The following is an 18,179-nucleotide window of genomic DNA, read 5'->3' as shown; positions in this document are numbered from 1 at the left end:
ACCTGGGACTGGCGATCACGAAATGGAACAATGCTGAGCTGAGACGTACATCGTTTCATGATTACATCGCCATCTCCCATTTATTTATTAAAAAAAAAAAAGGTTCTGTCATTTTGATGTATGTATATATGTGCTTTATGTTTTTTTTATTATTACCACAAGTAAAGGTCAGGAATTGTTATCTTTCTTTTAAAATATTTTTACTGTTTCACTTCATTACTGCTGTGTCTGTGCTCCATGTGAGTGACGTAGGTGCTTATGGAGGTGGGTTCCGACTTAACAGCAAAAATCATTGCACCATAGGAACGGATCTCCAACGTAACCCGAGGACCTACTGTACATAAAAGGCTAATATGCTGTGTCCGACCATCCAACTGGTCACTATGATGCGCACTGACCACCAGGGGGCAGATGCTCAACGCAGGAGCGGAGGGAGCGCGATTCCTCCCGGGGCTGCATGATTCCACCTTCGGCTGTGGGTTATGTTGTTGCTGGGGCACTGTCGGCCCTGAATCTGGTTTACCGCACACTTGCATTTGCATTCCACACCCTGTATAATGGCAACTTTGCAGAGTGCCCTCTCGCACTCCGGGACCCCTCCAGGACCCCTCCGGGGATGTCGGAGAGCCAGTTTTGGCCCAATCCCCGCAGGCCAGGCAGAGGGACCCCACCTACCGGAGGGACCCCCCACTCACTCCGCAGATGCCAGGAGGGACCATAGGAGGTTGGTTTCAGGGTGTGTCTGGCCCATCTCGCCCAGTCCCACCCCGCTGGCCACCTTCTAATTAATTTCCTTCCAATGTGCACGAATCCATGCACCGGGTCGCTCGTGTACTAATAATGTTTCAGGGCTTGTCTGTTGTGATGAGAAGCACTATTTGCCTTAACTTGAACTGAAGAGGAAACCTTTCACTGTTACCAACTACTAGACTACCCCTGGGCACCTTCTGAAGTCAGCCGAGATGGTACAAATAGGGCAGAGTCCTGAACAGGTGGGATTGGATCTGGATGGGAGGAAGGGTGAGGACAGCAGCACAGGATATGGGTGCCTGCACACACACATGGGAACACACACATGCACACACATGTGAGCCCACAGACACACAGGCACACACCTAGGTGCACAGCGGGGGGGGGGGGCAGGAAGATGGAGATGTGTGGGCCCCTACCATTGCAGGGCAGCACAGGTCACAGCTGAGGAGGGGCAGTATCTCATTATTCTGATGGCTGGTCCCTTTATTATTTCATTTGTACCTAGCAATTGTGAAAATATAGCACTAAGTTGAGCAGTGAAAAATGTAAACAAAAAATTAAAATTACATTTTAAGTTAATAATTGTAAAGGCATTTTGAAACTAATGAAGCAAAATGTGCCAAAATGGTCAAAGCTTTTAAAAAGTAGCAACATTGAACAATAATGGGAAATGGAGGCTCATGCTATCAGTGTCTGTGTTTGGATATAGGCTCCCTGATTTCTTCAGTTCACCAGGATGGTTAAAAATGTGATGCTTTATCTGGCCTCCAGAACTCTGAAAGAATAGATCCCTGTCATTTAAAAAAAAAAAAAAAAAAGGCGGGGGGGTACTTTGTTAAATGACTTTTTTTTTCATCCTTAAAAACTAAAAGAACAAAACATTGATTAAAAATCTTTTTCTGACTTCTGTTGTTTGGAAAATCAGGTAACTGAAATGCCTTCTGTAAAGCGTTGAATAAAAACAGCAATCACCCTTTGCCTTGGTTGGTTTTACTCAGTGGCTAGAGCATCGGCCTGTGGACCAAAAAATTCGAGTTTGATTTCTGATCAAGGGCATGTACCTGGGTTGCACGCCCAACCTGGCTGGGGTTGGGGCATGTGCATGAGGCAATCGATCAATGTCCCTCTCACAGCGATGTTTCTCTCTCTCCCCCACTCCCTCCCTTCCACTCTCTAAAAATCAATGGGGGGGGGGGATATCCTCAGGTGAAGATTAACCAAAAATAAATATTTTTTAAAATATATTTTATTGATTATTTACAGAGAGAAAGGGAGAGGGATAGAGTTAGAAACATTGATGAGAGAGAAACATCAATTCAGCTGTCTCCTGCACACTCCCTACTGGGGATGTGCCCGCAACCAAGGTACATGCCCTTGACTGGAATCGAACCCAGTACCCTTCAGTCTGCAGGCCGACGCTCTATCCACTGAGCCAAACCAGTTAGGGCAGTAAGTTTTATATGTACCTTTTAAATGCACAGACTTCACAACCAAGCATAAGAAATAACCAGGGTGGCAAAGCAAAGAGGGAGGGGAAAGTGAGGTGAGCAAAAACGTCCCCTGGAGCAGGGGTGGGGCGGTCCTGATGCCAGGGTGGGGCTTTCACGCCCACACAGGCCCAGCAGGTGGACTCTGAGACGCCTCCATGAGGCCAGAATGCTCAAAGGGTGCATCAATGCAAGGGTGGACCAGGGGAAAGAACAATCCCCAAAAGCAGTTTCTCCAGTTACTTCAGTCCCAAGGAGCACCCTGGCGAGTCTGGGATTCACCCCCATGCCCATCTGTCCCCACAGGAGCGGGGTAGTCATGTGACAGAGTGCAAGTGAGTGGCTTCCATCTCAGGTCTCAACACAGGTGAGTGTGCAGAACATGAGCAAGACAGGGATGGGGTACGGGGGGCACAAGGGAGGACAGGCGGCCACTGCAGAGGGTTTGGCCCAGCAAGTGGGGGCTGGCTGGCCTGCTCTCCCCTGGGAAGGATTGTCTTAGAATGTACATTCGCCAACACACACTTTAAAGGAAATAAAATGACTTCATTTGAAAAATCAAGTAGACGTTTCCATTTATGCTAAACCCATATTACTGTGATTTATTGAACATCAATATTGCAAATGTAATGAAACCACAGTATCAGAAATACATTTGAAAGCTCTTTCGAAAGGCACCAAGAAAACTACAAAAAGTTACATTATAGTCATCCATTTGTAAAATTCAACAAATCAGTCTAGATATTGAAAACTTTTTTCTTCCAGTAGAAACTGCAAAAATATAAAATATAATTTGTGTTTATCTCCCCTCCCTCCCCCCCTTCCATCCCATCTTTACCTTCTATTTGATTGTAACCTGTTTCAGTGACACAGTCAAAGCTTCGGACAACAGAAGAAGATAGCATGTCATTAGCACTGCTAGTGACATCGCAGAGCAGGAATGCCAAGCTTCACCTTTTGCCTCCCATCATCGTCTTCCCCACACAAATTTTCCCACATAAGCATGTAAAATAACGGAAGTGCTGACTCAGGGAAGTTTTGCTGCTGCTGACTCAGCAGAGGAAGGGCCCTGGGTCCAAGCACAACGGAGGTCTCGGACAGAAAACTTCAGAGTTGAGGTCCAGATGCTGAATTCTACATCAACAAGCATGACCTGTCCTCCCAGCAGCGGCCCATTAGATGCAGGGGGTCCAAGAGAATGTGGACAGACGGGTTCATCTGAACGTTAGGGAGGAGATGGGGCAGCGCGGGCCTGATGCTGGCAGGAGGGGGCAGCCCAGGCCCCTCGCGGGCAGGGACCGCTGAGTGAGTTTGGAAAGGCTTCTCCTCACGTGAGGTTCATGCCTACAGCTCTCCTTTGGTTTCGCTGGGATCTGACTACAATGTGCAAAAAATGCAAGGATGTCTGTGAATTCCGTCTCTTCAGTCCCCTGTTCTCCCTGTTACACGCTCACCTGTCTGCTGTACTCTGGGATGGGGAAGGCAGTGGCCTGCTTCCCCTCCGTTGAATGAAGTGAGAGGAGCTGAGGGAGCGCCCTCCCAGGCGGGAGCACAAAGAGTGGACGGCTACTTCTGAGAGACAGGGGTGGGGGTGGGGGTGGTGAGGGGGTGGGGGGTGCGGGGGCTTCCTGTGATGAGAAGTGGGCACTCAGCTTGAATAGAAAGAAGCAGGAAAATTCTGAAACTCCACTGCTTGTCTTTGGGATTAAATCCACAGCTACCCAGAGAGCAGAGGTGTGCTATGCTCAGTGTGAGAACTGGGTAGATGGGATACTGGGGCAACGTGGGGCAAGAAGGGGCAGTAGGAGGTCCTCAGAGTGGCCGGTCCCCAGTTTCAGCATTAACCCAGGAACTGAACACGGGCACCCCAAAGCCACCAGCAACAGAAACCCCCGCACTGAGAGCAGAATTTCCAGATGGAACAGCAAGTCCTCACCGGGGACTCCGGCCACCTCCTGAGACGCCCAGCGGCAGTGACTTTAAAGGTAGGTGGCCTTGTCCTGTACAGGCAGGGCCACGGGCAGACCCCAGATCCAGGGCCTCCCTGCTGTGGCCTCCTCCGGCCTGCTGGCTTTCAGACCCGGATGGGATGCCCTGGGTTCCCCTGGAACTTTGCCAACAGCTACAAGCCATCTCTGGATGGGGATTGAGGGTCACCTTCCCTTTTTGATTTATGCTTTGTATCCAAATTTCCTGCAATCAGAACGTATTACCCTTCCAATTAAAGAAGTCACCTGCCTGGCTTTTCTCTAACAACTCTTCCTGGGATGGTGATTGGAGTCCTCATTTGAAAAACTGTGGACAGTCAGCAAGACGGCGGGACAATGCACTCTTCTGTTTCTTTTCTCCACGTTTTCAACTTCTCTCTACCTCCAAACCCAGACTCCGGGAACTCTAGGTTACGTGCTGCACCAAGAGACAGGTGAGCGTAAACCATCTTCAGAGGCCTATTCAAAGCCCCAGAGAGACTTCTAGAAGGAACTGGACATCACCCCATGAATCTCCACTCCACTTGGCCTCCAACTCCATGCGGGTCGCAGAGCACATGCCATAGGACCTGATGCTCCCAGTGCCTTCTGCCTGGAACCCCCTAGATTCCTGCCGGGAATGGGGCATGGTCACCTGCCCCAAGCGAGTTCCAGCCCTAAGGGCCTGTCTGGCCGCGGAATCCCCAGGGCACGGCTGCACTCTGAACGGACCCAGAGCTGGAGGCAGGTGTGGGGCCGCAGGGAACGTCACACCTTCATGCCCCGGGGACTGCCCGTCAGCTCGGAGCCTGCTGCCGCCTCCCGAGCCTGGAGTAAGCCCCCCCTGGCCCACATGCCTCATGGTGGCCGCTTCCTGAAAAACAGCCCCTCAGAGAGAAATACTGTCAGACTTGAACAGACTTAAGACCACTTTGCATTTAAGAACTTTGGTGATATTTTACAAAACACAGAACACACTCTGGCATCTGCCACCAGATAACAGAGGACTGAACCTGTGCCACCTGCAGCGCGCCCCTGAAGAGAGGCTCGGGCCTGCACCTGCCATCCCAGCTGACAGTCCATCGGAGCGGGGCAGATGCCACGGAACAAACGCCCGGCTTATGGCAGAAAAGAGCACTCGGAGGCTTTGGGCGGCACCAGTGTCGCCAAGGCACTTTTGGGGAGCACCCTGGGCGCCCCATCCTGGCTGTGAGCGGCCCATGGGGGTGAGTCCAAGGGCTCAAGTTTGATCATGGGTGTGGTCCCTGGAGCTCTGCAGTCACAGCCCAGAGTGGGGGGCCGGTGGCCCCGCACACAGAGGCAGGGGGGAGGCTCTGGCTCAGGAGGGCCGTGCCCACGCTCCAGGCAGACAAAGTGTGCGGGGTGGAAGGGGGCCAGCTCCCTGCCAGGCCTGGGGGGAGCCCCCAGCATGCCAGGCCCCAGGTGCGGGGCGTACAGGTGGTGCTTGGAGTCTGGCTCTGTTTTCAGGTGCATCCTGGTAGGGAACGTGACCAGCTGTCTCTTAGCCACGTCGCTGGCTCCCAGCCACACCTGGCTTGGCGACACAGAGTAGCCATCTGCTGCATCCTCGGACCCAGAGTCACTTTCCATCTTGATGGGCACGTTAAGTGACAGCATGGGGTTGCACGGGGCCTCAGGAGGCATGGGCACACCTGGCAACTTGATGTCCTGGGCGGCATAGCCCCCCACTGCGAGGCACTGCACTCCCGATGGAGGGACCTGGTTCTCCAGGCTCCCCAGGGGGAAGGGGCCGCTGGCGGGAGAGTGGACCGGGCCCTGCTCGCCATCCTGCAAGGCTCTGCTCGGCCGGCTGGCATAGGCACTGGGGGCCTGGTGAGCGCCAGGGGAATTCCGGAAGGCAGGGACGGTGCCCGGGGCGCCGGGGTAGGGCACGCAGGAGCCCCGGGAGGTGGCATGCACAGGGAACGGGTCACTCCTGCTGGGCTCCAGCTTTGGCTTGGGGCCGTTCTGAACATGTTGGCCTGCCGTCCAGCTCAGTTGCCTCGTGGGTCCTGGCGTCTCGAAGCAGCAGTCGTAAGCGTGTGCTTCCCTCCTCCTCCTGACCCCGGAGCCGCCGCTGGGCACCCTCCCATGCTCCTCACCTCCCCAGTCCCTGCGGAGAGACGGCCCATCAGACAGCAGGGCAGAGAGAGGGAAGGGCTCTAAATTAGGGTGGCACTGACTGACTGTGAGGGCCACTCTACGCCCGCACTACCCTGCCACTCTCAACCCTGCAGCCCATGAGCCAGTGTCAGCACCCCCCCTTCCTGTGCAAGACCCTCCCACCGCCAGCGTGCCACGGGGGACTCTGAGGCCGGGGTGGGATGGGGTAGGGTGGGGTAGGGGTGCAGAGAGCAGCATCTCCATGAGGCACAGGCCATGTGTGAAGTAGCTACTAACGCTGGGAGAGGGGGTTCTGGGTGGTTTCTGGGTGCCAGGTCCTGTCATGTACATTGCACGGTGTGGCATCACCTGTGGTGATGCGAGGTGGTGGTGGGAGGGCGAGGTGGTTCTGTGACCACACAGCAGTCCAGGCCTCCAAGAGGAGAGCCGTGTCAGGGAAGGGGTGGGGCCTGGGGGGGGCTGCAGAGGGTTTCCACACAAAGGGGAGGGCAGAGGATGAGGCAGCCACCCCCAGGGTCCAGCTCCAGGCGAGGGGGGTCCAAAGGTCCTACAGCCCCCACAGAAGTCCTGTCCCTGTCTCCAGCCAGCCCCCAGACATGTAATGACGACTTATAGGGCCAGAAGCATGTCTGGGTGTGTTCCGTGTGTATTTGCATGTTCAACTAAGAGCAAGGTTTAGCCATCACGGTCAAGGCCACCAGTTGCTTTTTTCTTTCTTGACACCCGGCTGTGACTGCGGGAGGTGCTGGGCTGGGCAGAGGCACCACTTACCCGGCGGCCCCCTCGGGGTACAGGACGAGGTCGGGGCCACCCCGCAGGCACAGGCACGTGGCCCTGGCGGGAACCCGGGCCCAGCGGCAGGCGTCCATCTGTGCTCTGAACACAGAAATGCCGTTTTCTCCACTGTTTCTTCCTGTCAGGATGCAGAGAAGGGAAAGGCGTCACGGGTGCCCTGAGCAGCACCTGGGCCCGCAGAGCGCTTTGCTCTCTGTGGACACGGCTCCTGGAGCCCCTCAGAGCTGTGCAGACCCGCGCCCCCCGGAACTGGCCGTCGCCCAGCCTCGCTCGCTCCCAACGGCACTTCCATGGAGCATGCCATGGATCCCGGGAGTTGGGGGAGCCCTCCAAGGGACACTAACACCTTTTACCCATTTAAAAAAAGTGACAGTTTCCCGGCCAGCATGGCTCAGTGGTTGAGCATCGACCTATGAACCAGGAAGTCATGGTTCAATTCCCGGTCAGGGCACATGCCCAGGTTGTAGGCTTGATTCCCAGTGTGGGATGTGTGGGAGGCAGCCGATCAATGATTCTCTCTCATCATTGATGCTTCTATCTCTCTCTTTCTCTCCCTCTCCCTTCCTCTCTGAAATCAATAAAGACATATTTAAAATAATAATAAAAAGGGTAACATAGTGATCTTTTAAAAGTACCTGCTAAGTAATTGGGTTTCCCGTGCAATTCTGATACACACAGACTCCTGGTGGCTTTTGCTCTGCAGAGAACAGATAATAGCAAAATAATATGCAGATGACATGTGCTCACGGTGGAAGTTAACAACATGACAGGCATTACAGTTATGGCTAGGAGGGGGAGACACAACAGTGACTCATACTTTTTAACTTTGTATAGATCGTAAAGTCTTTTCTCAGCAAGAGAGTTGCTAAAAATTCCAATTCATGTCACTGTTCAGGCCAATAAAGGCCTAATGGATTTGCTTCGGAAAGTAGACCTGCACACTGGATGATTTTTCAGTGCCTTTACTGTTTTCTGGATGGCCAGAGTGAAAATACAGTAAGTTCTTGTCATTTATACTAGTTACGCTCTACACCAGAGGTGGGGAACCTTTCTCCGCCAAGGGCCATTTGGGTATTTATAACATCATTCACGGGCCACACTAAATTATTAACTTAAACATTAGCCTGCTCTATTCGGTCAAACATTTAATTACCTCACCTCTAATGCCTTGGCTGGGCCAGACCAAATGATTTTTCAGGCCACATACAGCCTGTGGGCCGGACGTCCCCCACCCCTGCTCTACACAGCCACCGTGAACTACTAAATTAGTGAACACTGAGCCGTCGTCCCTGAGCGCGCACACAGACACGTACACGCACACGCATGCACACACCCGTCACAGAGCTTAGGCAGAATCTTAAGCCTGAGGAAATGCATTCTGCTAGATTCTTTTTTAAAATTAATTTTCCCCCAAAAAATACAGGTCCCTGGTGGGTGTGGCTTGATGAATGAGCATTGACCTATGAACCAGGAGGTCCCAGTTTGATTCCAGTCCAGGCACCTGCCTGGGTTTCGGGCTCGACCCCTAATGGGAGGTGTGCAGGAGGCAACCCATCAATGATTCTCTTTCATCATTGATGTTGCTGTCTCTCTCTCCCTCTCCCTTCCTCTCTGAAGTCAATAAAAATATATTTTTTTTAAATGAAGAAAAATATAGGCTCAGAAGTGTTAAGGGACTTGCCCAAGGCCATCCCTCTAGCAGGCGCAGGAGTGGGATTCAAATCCCTTCTACCTGGCTAGCCCCAGAGCCAAAGCCTCCTGCCCTGCTGTCCCTGCCCCACCTCTCCATCCCCTGGTCATCTCTGTAGCAGAACAGAGACAGGAGAACAGGGATGAGAGCCAGGGGCTAAGAGCAGAGGTAAGAGAACAGGGACAAGAGAAGGGAGAGGAGAGAGCAGAGGAAGAGTGAAATGTCTCTCTCAGTGGGAACATGTTCATTGACGACTCAAATATCTGTCACTCTGTGCATGACTATGAATGACTGCAAAGGCCCCTGGGTATTGATTTTGGAGCACAAACAAGTGTTAGCAAGTAGATGGATTTACACCTACAGAATCCATGTACAATCAGGCAGGAAGGTGTGTCACAAACCTGTCAGGAAAGTTGTGAAGAACTTGAATAGCATCTGCAGGGACAACAAAACACACCCAGAGCAGCCCTCAGGGCTTCCGATCCTCTGAGTTTGCACCTTCCACCATCTCTGAGCTCAGAGGGAAGCGAACATGACTCCTGAACTAAACCTTGGTTTAGGAATTCCATTCAGAGCAGCTGGAAATTCCCAACCCAAGAAGCTCGAGGCAGCTGTTCTCTCCTTTCTTAGAATGTTGAACAGAACCAACATTCTCTGAGGGCCTTTGTCTTTCCCTATTCTGAGTTTTAAGGTAATTCTATACAATACGATACCTAATATTGACTCAACTGCATTATGTGTGCATCCCTATGCGTTCACAGTACCTGTGCAGCCAGCCTGCGCTTCCCCATATGGGCGCCAGGGGGTGGCGGAAGCCCAGCTTGCACACAGACCTCTAGGAGGGGATGGGAAGGGTAGAATTTTCCTCTCTCGTTTGTAGGGTTGGAAAAACATACGGAAAATAGAAAAGTCACTGTGCAGCTTCAATTATAATTATCAGGCCACAACAGCTTAAAAACACAGAAGACTGGAAGACAGTAAATGAAGATGGAAAATAATTCAGAGTATGAGTGTGTTAGTCCAGGTGGTAAGAAAGCAGGTGTGATCCCTAACTGGTTTGGCTCAGTGGATACAGAGCCAGTCTGTAGACAGAAGGGTCCCAGGTTCAATTCCGGTCCAGGGCATGCACCTTGGTTGCTGGCACATCCCCAGTCGAGGGTGTGCAGGAGGCAGCTGATCGATGTTTCTAACTCTCTACCCCTCTCCCTTCCTCTCTGTAAAATCAATAAAAAATATTTTTTTAAAAAAAGCAGGTGTGGACAGACTCATCCCCCACCAGGCACAATAAGTCCTTTGCAATGGGCTCTGCACAGTGGGTTGGTCTTTGGACAATAACCTTTGCCCTTCAGCACACCTTCCCGATTTAGCTTGCTTCATCACTTACACTTACAGTTGTTCTCACTGGCTATTCTGTTTTCTCTCTCTCGTGTGTCATGACATATTACACCTTTAAAAGTGAAAAGACATATGTATATTTCACTAAAAACCATTCCACAAAACTGCTGTCTTAGCATGCTGGCGCGTGTCAGGGGCCCGGAGGGCAGCCCCAGGCCCACCGCTGTGTTCCTGGAAGCCCCCTTCAGTGCAGACGCGTGAGGCCAGCAGCAGCAAGGTGGGGGCTCATGCCGTGAAGGCAGTGGCTCCAGCTGCAGCCCCGAGGCAGACCACACCACAGAGCGTGGGCATGAGAATGAGCATCTTGCGAAAGCAGAGCACACAGCGGGAGCGCTCCAATCACCGTGTCTGCTGTCAGATTTTCTAATCACCCTGCCGGTGGGGAGCGTCCGGCCCGCGGGCCGTATAAGGCCAGCGAACTCATTCGGTCTGGCCCTGCCAAGGCATTAGGAGTGAGTTAATTAAATGTGTGACCAAATATAGTGGTTAACTTTTAAGTTGATAATTTCGTATGGCCTGCGAATGATGTTATAAATATTCAATGACCTTTGGCAGAAAAAAGACTCCCCGCCCCTGATCTAAATGGTCATGGAAGACACCAGAGGTGAATCGTGGGTGCTGAGGAAGAGTGGACGCTCACCCCCCGCAAAGGGACAGCTGTGCAGGTGGCCGTTGGGGCTTGATGGGAACTGGAGGATTTAGGGACAAATGGTGGAGGCAGTGTTTGCTGCCACAGTTCACAAAAGCATTTCTATTTTTCTAATGGTTGCTCCCATAATGTGCTAGCTTAAAAAAACACCACGTTTCTCTCTCTTCCTCGCTTTCTGAAGATGGAGAAAATGTAGAAAGAGCTACGTGTCAGGCACTCCGCTCTAAGCACCAGCGACGGTGAGCGTGGCTGCCGAGGGGCTTACTCACCTCGCGTCCATCGTGGTGGAGCCGTCTGCCCTGTGCTTCGCCCGCAGAAACGCACCCTTCATTTTCATCTCTGTCACAGACGGTAGGAGCACGGGCACCACGACGCAGAACAGCGAGAGCTGAGGGGACTGGGCTGTTCCCGACGGCGCCTTCCTCTTCTGGCCAAACAGGAATTTCAGTTTCCCTTGAAACTGCATCGTCTGATGTTTTAAGGACAGAAACATGTTCACAGAGCGATTAGCAACATGGCCAAAGCAGGTGGAAATGACGTTCCCAGGGATCAAAACACGGACAAGAACCTTATCCCCAGTCACCGAGGAGGCATGCGCCAGCGTTTCTCCATGCCTGGCCTCCCTGGGACAGGAGCTACCCCAAGGCCTCCGAGTGGTTCCCAGCTGCTCTGGAGTCTCTGTAATGTCCTTTAACTGACAAGCATGTTCTCGTGTGTGCACTCACGGGTGTGCAGGTGTGCGAGCCAACCCTCACACGTGAGCGTGAAGGACACAGGGATCTGAGGGGAGGGTCTCCCAGGCCCAGCAGCAGCTCTGCTTCCTCAGTGGCCAGGGTGGAGCAGAGAAGGAGGGGTATGGGGGAAGGGGAGCCAGAAACTGGGGAAACACCCCAGGAGGGACATGTGTAGGGGCCGTGACATCCCAAGAAGCAGGTAAATGCAAAGGAGGAATATTTGTTTCATTCTCTACTGTTCTGAAGTGACTGAATTTGTATTGTACACAGTAATGTTTTTATTAAGACCATTGTTAATGCAGAAACAAAACGACCAACAGGAAAAGGCTAATGAAACTGCAGCCACTGGGCTGGTAGCGGCCTCTGCACGGAGCCCTGCCTGCAGAGACTGGCGCTGGGCGCCCGAGTGAGTGATGCCAAGGGTCTCAAGTCCTGAGGGGGTCTGGCCCTCAGCCCAGGGCCGCTGGGCAGCTCTGTTGGGGGATGGTTTTGGTGTGCATTTCCCGAAGGTCTGGGGCTGGGATGGGGGGTGGGGGTGTGCGGTGGCTCAAAGGGCTCCGAGCTGGAAAAACTGGCACAAAACAAGATCAGTGAGATGGGCACTGATGCGGCCAGCCAGTAGGTGGCGCCCGAGGGCTGGTCTGCAGGGATGGCTCCCTCTTCCAGAGCCACTTAAAGGACCGTCCTCTGTCTGTCTTCCCTTCCTACATGCACGCTGAGCACCAGCTCGAAATCTCCAGTCCAGCCCAGCCCAGCCCAGCCCAACACTCCGGGGCTTTGCCAAACACCAAACACCAAACTCCAGGGGTTTGTGCCTCCCAGGGCCACAGCCCAGGTATGGAGATGGACCCTCGAGGGGCTCATAGTCCAGGTGGGGACACAGACCCCAGGTAGGGGCCCAAAGTCCAGGAGGGGGAGACGAACTCCTCGTGGGCACGGGGCTAGGTGGGGCTGGGAGGGTGTGCAGTGGCCGGGGGCAGCAGTGCACACACCCAGGCAGGGCTGGAGACTGAGCCCCAGGGCCCTGCCCTGCAGCACTGATGGTGAAAGGCCCTGGGGTCAGAGGGTCTGGTGTTGAATTGCTGCCCAAGGATGGGGGTGCTGGGCCTCTAGGGAGGCCGTGACCCCAAGGACAGTGTGGGCACTGGGCTGGGGAGGGGAAGCGACAGAGGCTCTGGAATACAGTCTGGGAGGTGGACAGAGGTGTGGCACGGGCTAGGGGCTCTGCTCTGTTGTGCCCCCAGGAGGACGTCTCCTCCCTTCCCTTCATCCCTTCAGTGAGAAGCTGGAAGAGGAAATGGTCAAACATGAGAAGTGGGAGCACAGTATCTATTTGCAAGAGAAGAGGTTAAGCCAAAAGGCCTGGCAGGAACGTGGTCTCGGTTGGGTGTCCTGGGAAAATCTTTGCACATGAATTTGAAATAAAGGGACAACTAAACGTAAATTAAAACCCAGTACAGTGTGAGGCCTACTGCAGAGTTTTAACGTCACTGAGTCATCTCCTCTATGTGTAGCAGGTGTCTCAGGCTCACTCTCCTTCACCCACCTGGCATCCCTCAGTCCCGCTGAGAACCACATGCAGGTCACCCCGAGCCCCTCACTTCCCCCTCCGTTCCTTCTGCCACAGGACACGGGGCACCCAAACGTCACCAGAGCCCCCACCACTCACTCACCAGGAAGCCCGAGGTGCTGTCCAGCAGGCAGCGCACGCGGCAGACGAAGCAGCGCGTCAGGAAGGCCGAGTACTCGGTGGGGCCGGCGCCCCCCTCCTGGGCCCGGAGCAGCCTCCCCAGCATGATATCCTCTCCTGCCCAGGTGGGCGCAGGTGGGGGCGAGAGCCCAAAGGCCGTGACAGGGAAACGGAAAAAACACGCTGATCAGCTGTGCGCGACCAGGCAGCTATCACCACGTAACACGCCCACCGTCTAGGGCGCAATTCACACGGGCCCTGACGTCCCGCCCATCCCCTGTCCCCAAGACCCCACAGTGACAGCTGTTCCCACAAATGTGCTCACAGGCCTTTGCCTTTAAAACGTCACTTCGGCCCTTGCTGGGTGGCTCGGCTGGTTGGAGCGTCGTCCCATAGACCAGAGGGTCTGCTTCCCAGTCAGGGCACATGCCTAGGCTGTGGCTCTGATCCCCAGTTGGGGCCAGGACAGGAGCAGCCGACCCACGCTTCTCTCTCCCTACCCTTCCTCTCTCGCTGACAGGAGATTCGACTTTGGGTGGTGGGCATACGGTCCTACATACAGGTTTTGTAAATTAGTAATCCACACATGTAACCTATGTGTTCATGTAGACCAGTGGTCCTCAAACTTTTAAAACAGGGGGCCAGTTCACTGTCCCTCAGACCGTTGGAGGGCCGGACTATAGTTTAAAAAAAAACTATGAACAAATTCCTATGCACACTGCACATATCTTATTTTGAAGTAAAAAAACAAAACGGGAACAAATACAATATTTGTATTTGCATGTGGCCCGCGGGCTGTAGTTTGAGGACCCCTGATGTAGACTAATGTCACCCCAATAAAATCCTATATAATAAAAGGCAAAAAAAAATCATCCACATTAAAAAAAAAATCAATAGAAACAAATGCTCTGGTGAGGACTGAGAAAACGAAGCACGCCACTTCGGTGGGACTGCACGTGCGACGCCACCGGCTGTTCAGCCTGTCCCTTGTGAGCGTGATAAAATGGGCTCGCGGCCCAGCACCTGGGCTTGCTCCCTTCACTCAGCTTTATGTGGAAATTATGCTGTTGCGTGAGGCTGTGTTGGAAACTTTTCTTGAATCGCTTACAACTTCTGGGGAGACTGGGACTCACTCCCCCCCGCCCCGTGCTGGGCCCCAGGGGGAGGCACCCTGTCTCCTCGTGCCCGGGTGAGCTTCCCTTGCGTGCCAGTCCGCCCTGCCACCTCCGCAGGAGCTGGATGCCCGCCGAGCGTGTCCCGAGTGGGCAGGGGCCTCGGTCTGGGTCAGGTGGGGCTTTGCCAGGAGGGGGTCCTGCCCGCAAGGGGCACATCTGTGAGCAGACAACAATCTCTGGGGGTTTTCTTTTTTAGGTAAATCAAATGGGGCCAAAGGAATTTCCTGGAAGACCGCGCCCCTGGGGAAAGACAAGCACAGCAGCTTTTGGGAAGGGGTTTCCGGGCCCTGGCAGAGCCCAGAGAGGGGCAGGAGACACCATCAATGCTCAGGAGCCCCAGAGCCCTGTGGGCCGTCTGGAGGGGGAAGAGGAACGCGGGAGCGGTCTCTGGAAGAGGGGACGCTGCACTCGATGTGAAGGGAAGGAGATGGAGGTCGGGGGCCGTCTCCTGGGCAGTCCACGTGTTGACAAGCCGGGCTCCCAGGCTCGGTGAGACCCACCTGTCTCCGAGCGCAGGGGCTGCCCACACACCACCTGGGGAGGATCCATGGCCCAGTGGAGCTGCCGGCAGAAGTCCTGGCGGTCGTCCACGTGGATGTAGTCATAAATGTTCTGGTGCATCACGTCCGTCTGAAACATCAGAACAGGTACCCCAGCCTTACCCCAGGGGGTTTTCACACGGCCCCCAGTGCTGACTACCTCACAAACACCTCATCCAACTCTCTGGAGCAAGCCCTATCTGTGAGGACAAAGTCCACAGGAAAGACTGGAGTGTGGCCTCGAGGCCATTCCCTCCCTGGGAGGATGGGCCATGCACCTGGAAGACGGAGTCCCCCAATCTCCACCCGCCTGCCAGGCGGTGACTTCGGGGGCAGAGCGGGAGGCTCAGACCAAATGTCTTCTAGAGCCAAGATCCCACTTTTCTAAATTGGTTCCAACCCTCAGGGACTCAGGGAACTCATCACGCTGTATGATTTGGGCACTTTGCAGCCAGAAGCTTATTAGGAAATCACCCCTGGGGGTGAGGTAGGAGCACCAGTGCCTCCTGGCCAGTGACTTCCTTCTTCCTGGCACCTCCAGGCCATGCCACCCCCTTCCAGGACGCACCGTCCACAGCCGTCTCTCTGGTCCTCTGTCCTCCCTTTGCTTGGCACAGAGGCTGACTCTTGCGGCCCCAGGTCCACACTGGGAAGCCACCGTCTGGGGCACAGAGGCCACAACCATGGGCCACGAAGACTGTGGCTACTGTCGGTGAAAACATTCTCAGAGTCTGTTGATAAATGACGAGGGCCTGTACACATCTCCCACGACTTCTCCTACCTGTAACTCTGGCGAAGGCCGGCTGGGATGCCCCAAATGTCAAATAAGACATCCTCGGGGAGGCAGAGCAGGAATGTGGCCATAACGCGAAGTTGGACTCCAACCTTTGTGCACCCCACAGTCCAAACAGACTGCTTTCACAGAGAGAAGGGGACACAGAGGTCAGAAGTGGTGCTGCCCTTGGTCAGTGTTGTCCAGGGTCAGGGGCTCTGGACATGAATGTGGGACCAACAGGCAGAGACCAGCTCCTGGTGGAAGGGGATGCATCTGCTGGCTCGCACCTCACCTGGCAGCTTCCACCTCACTGGAGGTTCTTGTCTCACCTGGTGGCTTCCAGCTCACCTGATGGCTCTCACCTTACCCGGGGCTCTATGATGGCAAGTGCACTATCCACAGGGACGTTTTCCTAATACACTTTTGCGATTCCAGTGTAACATTTAGGCTGGAAAGTACCCATATCATATACAGCGCGCTGAGTTCCCATGACACCAGCACCCAGTCAGCAAGCAGGACACCCACAGCGCCTCGTGGGTCTCTCCCTCTCTCCCTCCCGGGGGCGGTCACGCTGGCCTGCATGTAAGTGGAGCACTGTGTGCTGTGCTCTTTGGTGCCTGTCCGTTCACCCACGTGTGTGCGTGTCGCAGTTTTCACCCCCATTGTTGTGTGAGTTTTGCTGCATGGGTATCCCACCTCTGGCTAATCCCCTCTCCTGCTGACGGACACTTGGGCTGTACCCTGTCTGAGCCCGTTGGCGTGACATGGCTGCGTGTCTGAGAGCACACCCAGGAGTGGAATTACTTGGGCATGGTAGCCAAAGTTCAGCTTCAGGAGATGATGCCAAACAGCTTTTCAAAGTGAGTGCGCAAGTCACACCCTCGTTGTGGCGAGTGCAAAAGTCCAGTTGCTTTCCATTCTCGCCAACATTCGGCACTTCAGCCCTTCTCGTTTGAGCCTCTGTGGCAAATGTGTCATGGTTTCTTAGTGTGGTTTTAATTTGCACATCATGAAATCTAAGGAAATGGAGCATCTCACAGATTTATTGGTCTTTAGATGTGAATGTGTGTGTACACGTGTCATGTGTGTGCGTGCGTGTTGCCCATTTGTGTCCTTTTCTCCATTTTCCATGGAGCCATCGTGCTGACTTGTCAGCGTTCTCTGTCTGTTCTGGTCACGAGGACTTTGTTGGGCGTGTTCCATTGCAAACATCTCCACTCCCTGGCCTGCCTTCCCGCTCTCTTAATGGATCTAACACAGTTGAATTCATCAATCTTTCCTTAGGAATGGGGTTTTGTCCTAAGGAATCTTTCCTTATAGATCTCCTACTTCTGCTCTGTTATCTCCTAGAAACTTCTACCATCCACCTAATATGTATCATGTACAGTGTGAGGCAAGAATCAAGATTCATTTTCCTGCCAGTAGATCCCGTTTACCCAGCTCCATTTATTGACCATTTCCCCACCATTGGCAGGACCACCTTTATCATTTGTGCATACCCGTCTGCTCTGACTGCCAGTTCCCCTATGGGTCCATTTGTCTGTCCCTGCACTGAGGCCATACTATCTTAACTGCTGAGTTTTGTAGGAAGTCTTGTGTCCAGAATTATAGGTCCCTCTAAGTCCCTCCCACTCCCTTAACCTGCTCGGATCACCTTAGCTTTCTGCATCTCCAATTAGCTTGCCAATTTCCAGAAGAGCTGCTCAGTTTTTGTGGTAATGTCATTAATTCTATAACCTGATCTGACATCTTTATGATAATACGAGTGGCCTGGTGCACGAATTAGTGCACATTGAAAGGAAATTAATTAGAAGAAATATTTTAATATTGTTATTCACCCTTTCTCTATAATAGAAGTGTCAACCAAATTCACGATCTACAATGACAGATCGAAACACACGAGTGCGATTGGCACCAGTGAGAGCTTTATATGTATCTTGCATGCACGAGTCAACATTTATTTTTAAATCGCCAGTGTGTATCATGTGTACTGGCCGGTCAGATGGTCAGACGGACAGTTGGTCACTTAGCCTTTTATATATATAGATTGGGTCCTCCAATTCATGAATATGGCTTATCCCTTAATTTATCTGGATCTTCTTTAATTTCTTTAAAGATTGTTTTATGTTCTCTGTGTGGTTGAGTCCTTACCGAGAATTGGGTGTTTTTCCATCCTGTTGCAGATAGATGGCGTTTTCCCCTCTATGGCTTTGTTTAAGGAAAAGAGTATGCTGACCTCTGAGCACTGAGCAGTCATGGTTCTCCCTGTGGTGCACATTATTCCCTCATGAGTTTTAGTCGGTGACCAAGCTTCACAGAACCCGGAAGGCAGTGGGCTGCCCACAGGTCTCCCTGGGTGCCGTTCGTCATCGTCACACCGTAATT

At 53.2% G+C, this 18,179-nt stretch overlaps 1 protein-coding gene across 2 annotated transcripts in view; it reads right to left on the bottom strand.

The window, feature by feature from the left end:
• Window positions 1-2,765: 2,765 nt before the first annotated feature.
• AHRR (aryl hydrocarbon receptor repressor) overlaps window positions 2,766-18,179 on the bottom strand; it is a 72,286-nt gene continuing 56,872 nt past the window's right edge. For both annotated transcript variants that reach the window (XM_059694607.1, XM_059694606.1), the window contains exons 6-11: window positions 14,981-15,110; window positions 13,289-13,422; window positions 11,151-11,350; window positions 7,783-7,844; window positions 7,124-7,265; window positions 2,766-6,341 (exon numbers count right to left, since the gene is read on the bottom strand). In XM_059694607.1, the coding sequence (XP_059550590.1) occupies window positions 5,327-6,341; window positions 7,124-7,265; window positions 7,783-7,844; window positions 11,151-11,350; window positions 13,289-13,422; window positions 14,981-15,110 (1,683 nt within the window). In that variant the 3' untranslated portion in view covers window positions 2,766-5,326. The remainder of the gene's footprint in view (window positions 6,342-7,123; window positions 7,266-7,782; window positions 7,845-11,150; window positions 11,351-13,288; window positions 13,423-14,980; window positions 15,111-18,179) is intronic.

This window comes from Myotis daubentonii, chromosome 4 (assembly GCF_963259705.1).
Source record: "Myotis daubentonii chromosome 4, mMyoDau2.1, whole genome shotgun sequence".
Classification (NCBI taxonomy): Eukaryota; Metazoa; Chordata; class Mammalia; order Chiroptera; family Vespertilionidae; genus Myotis; species Myotis daubentonii.
Note: the sequence above shows the minus strand (reverse complement) of the source record. Positions and strands in the feature narration are given on the sequence as shown.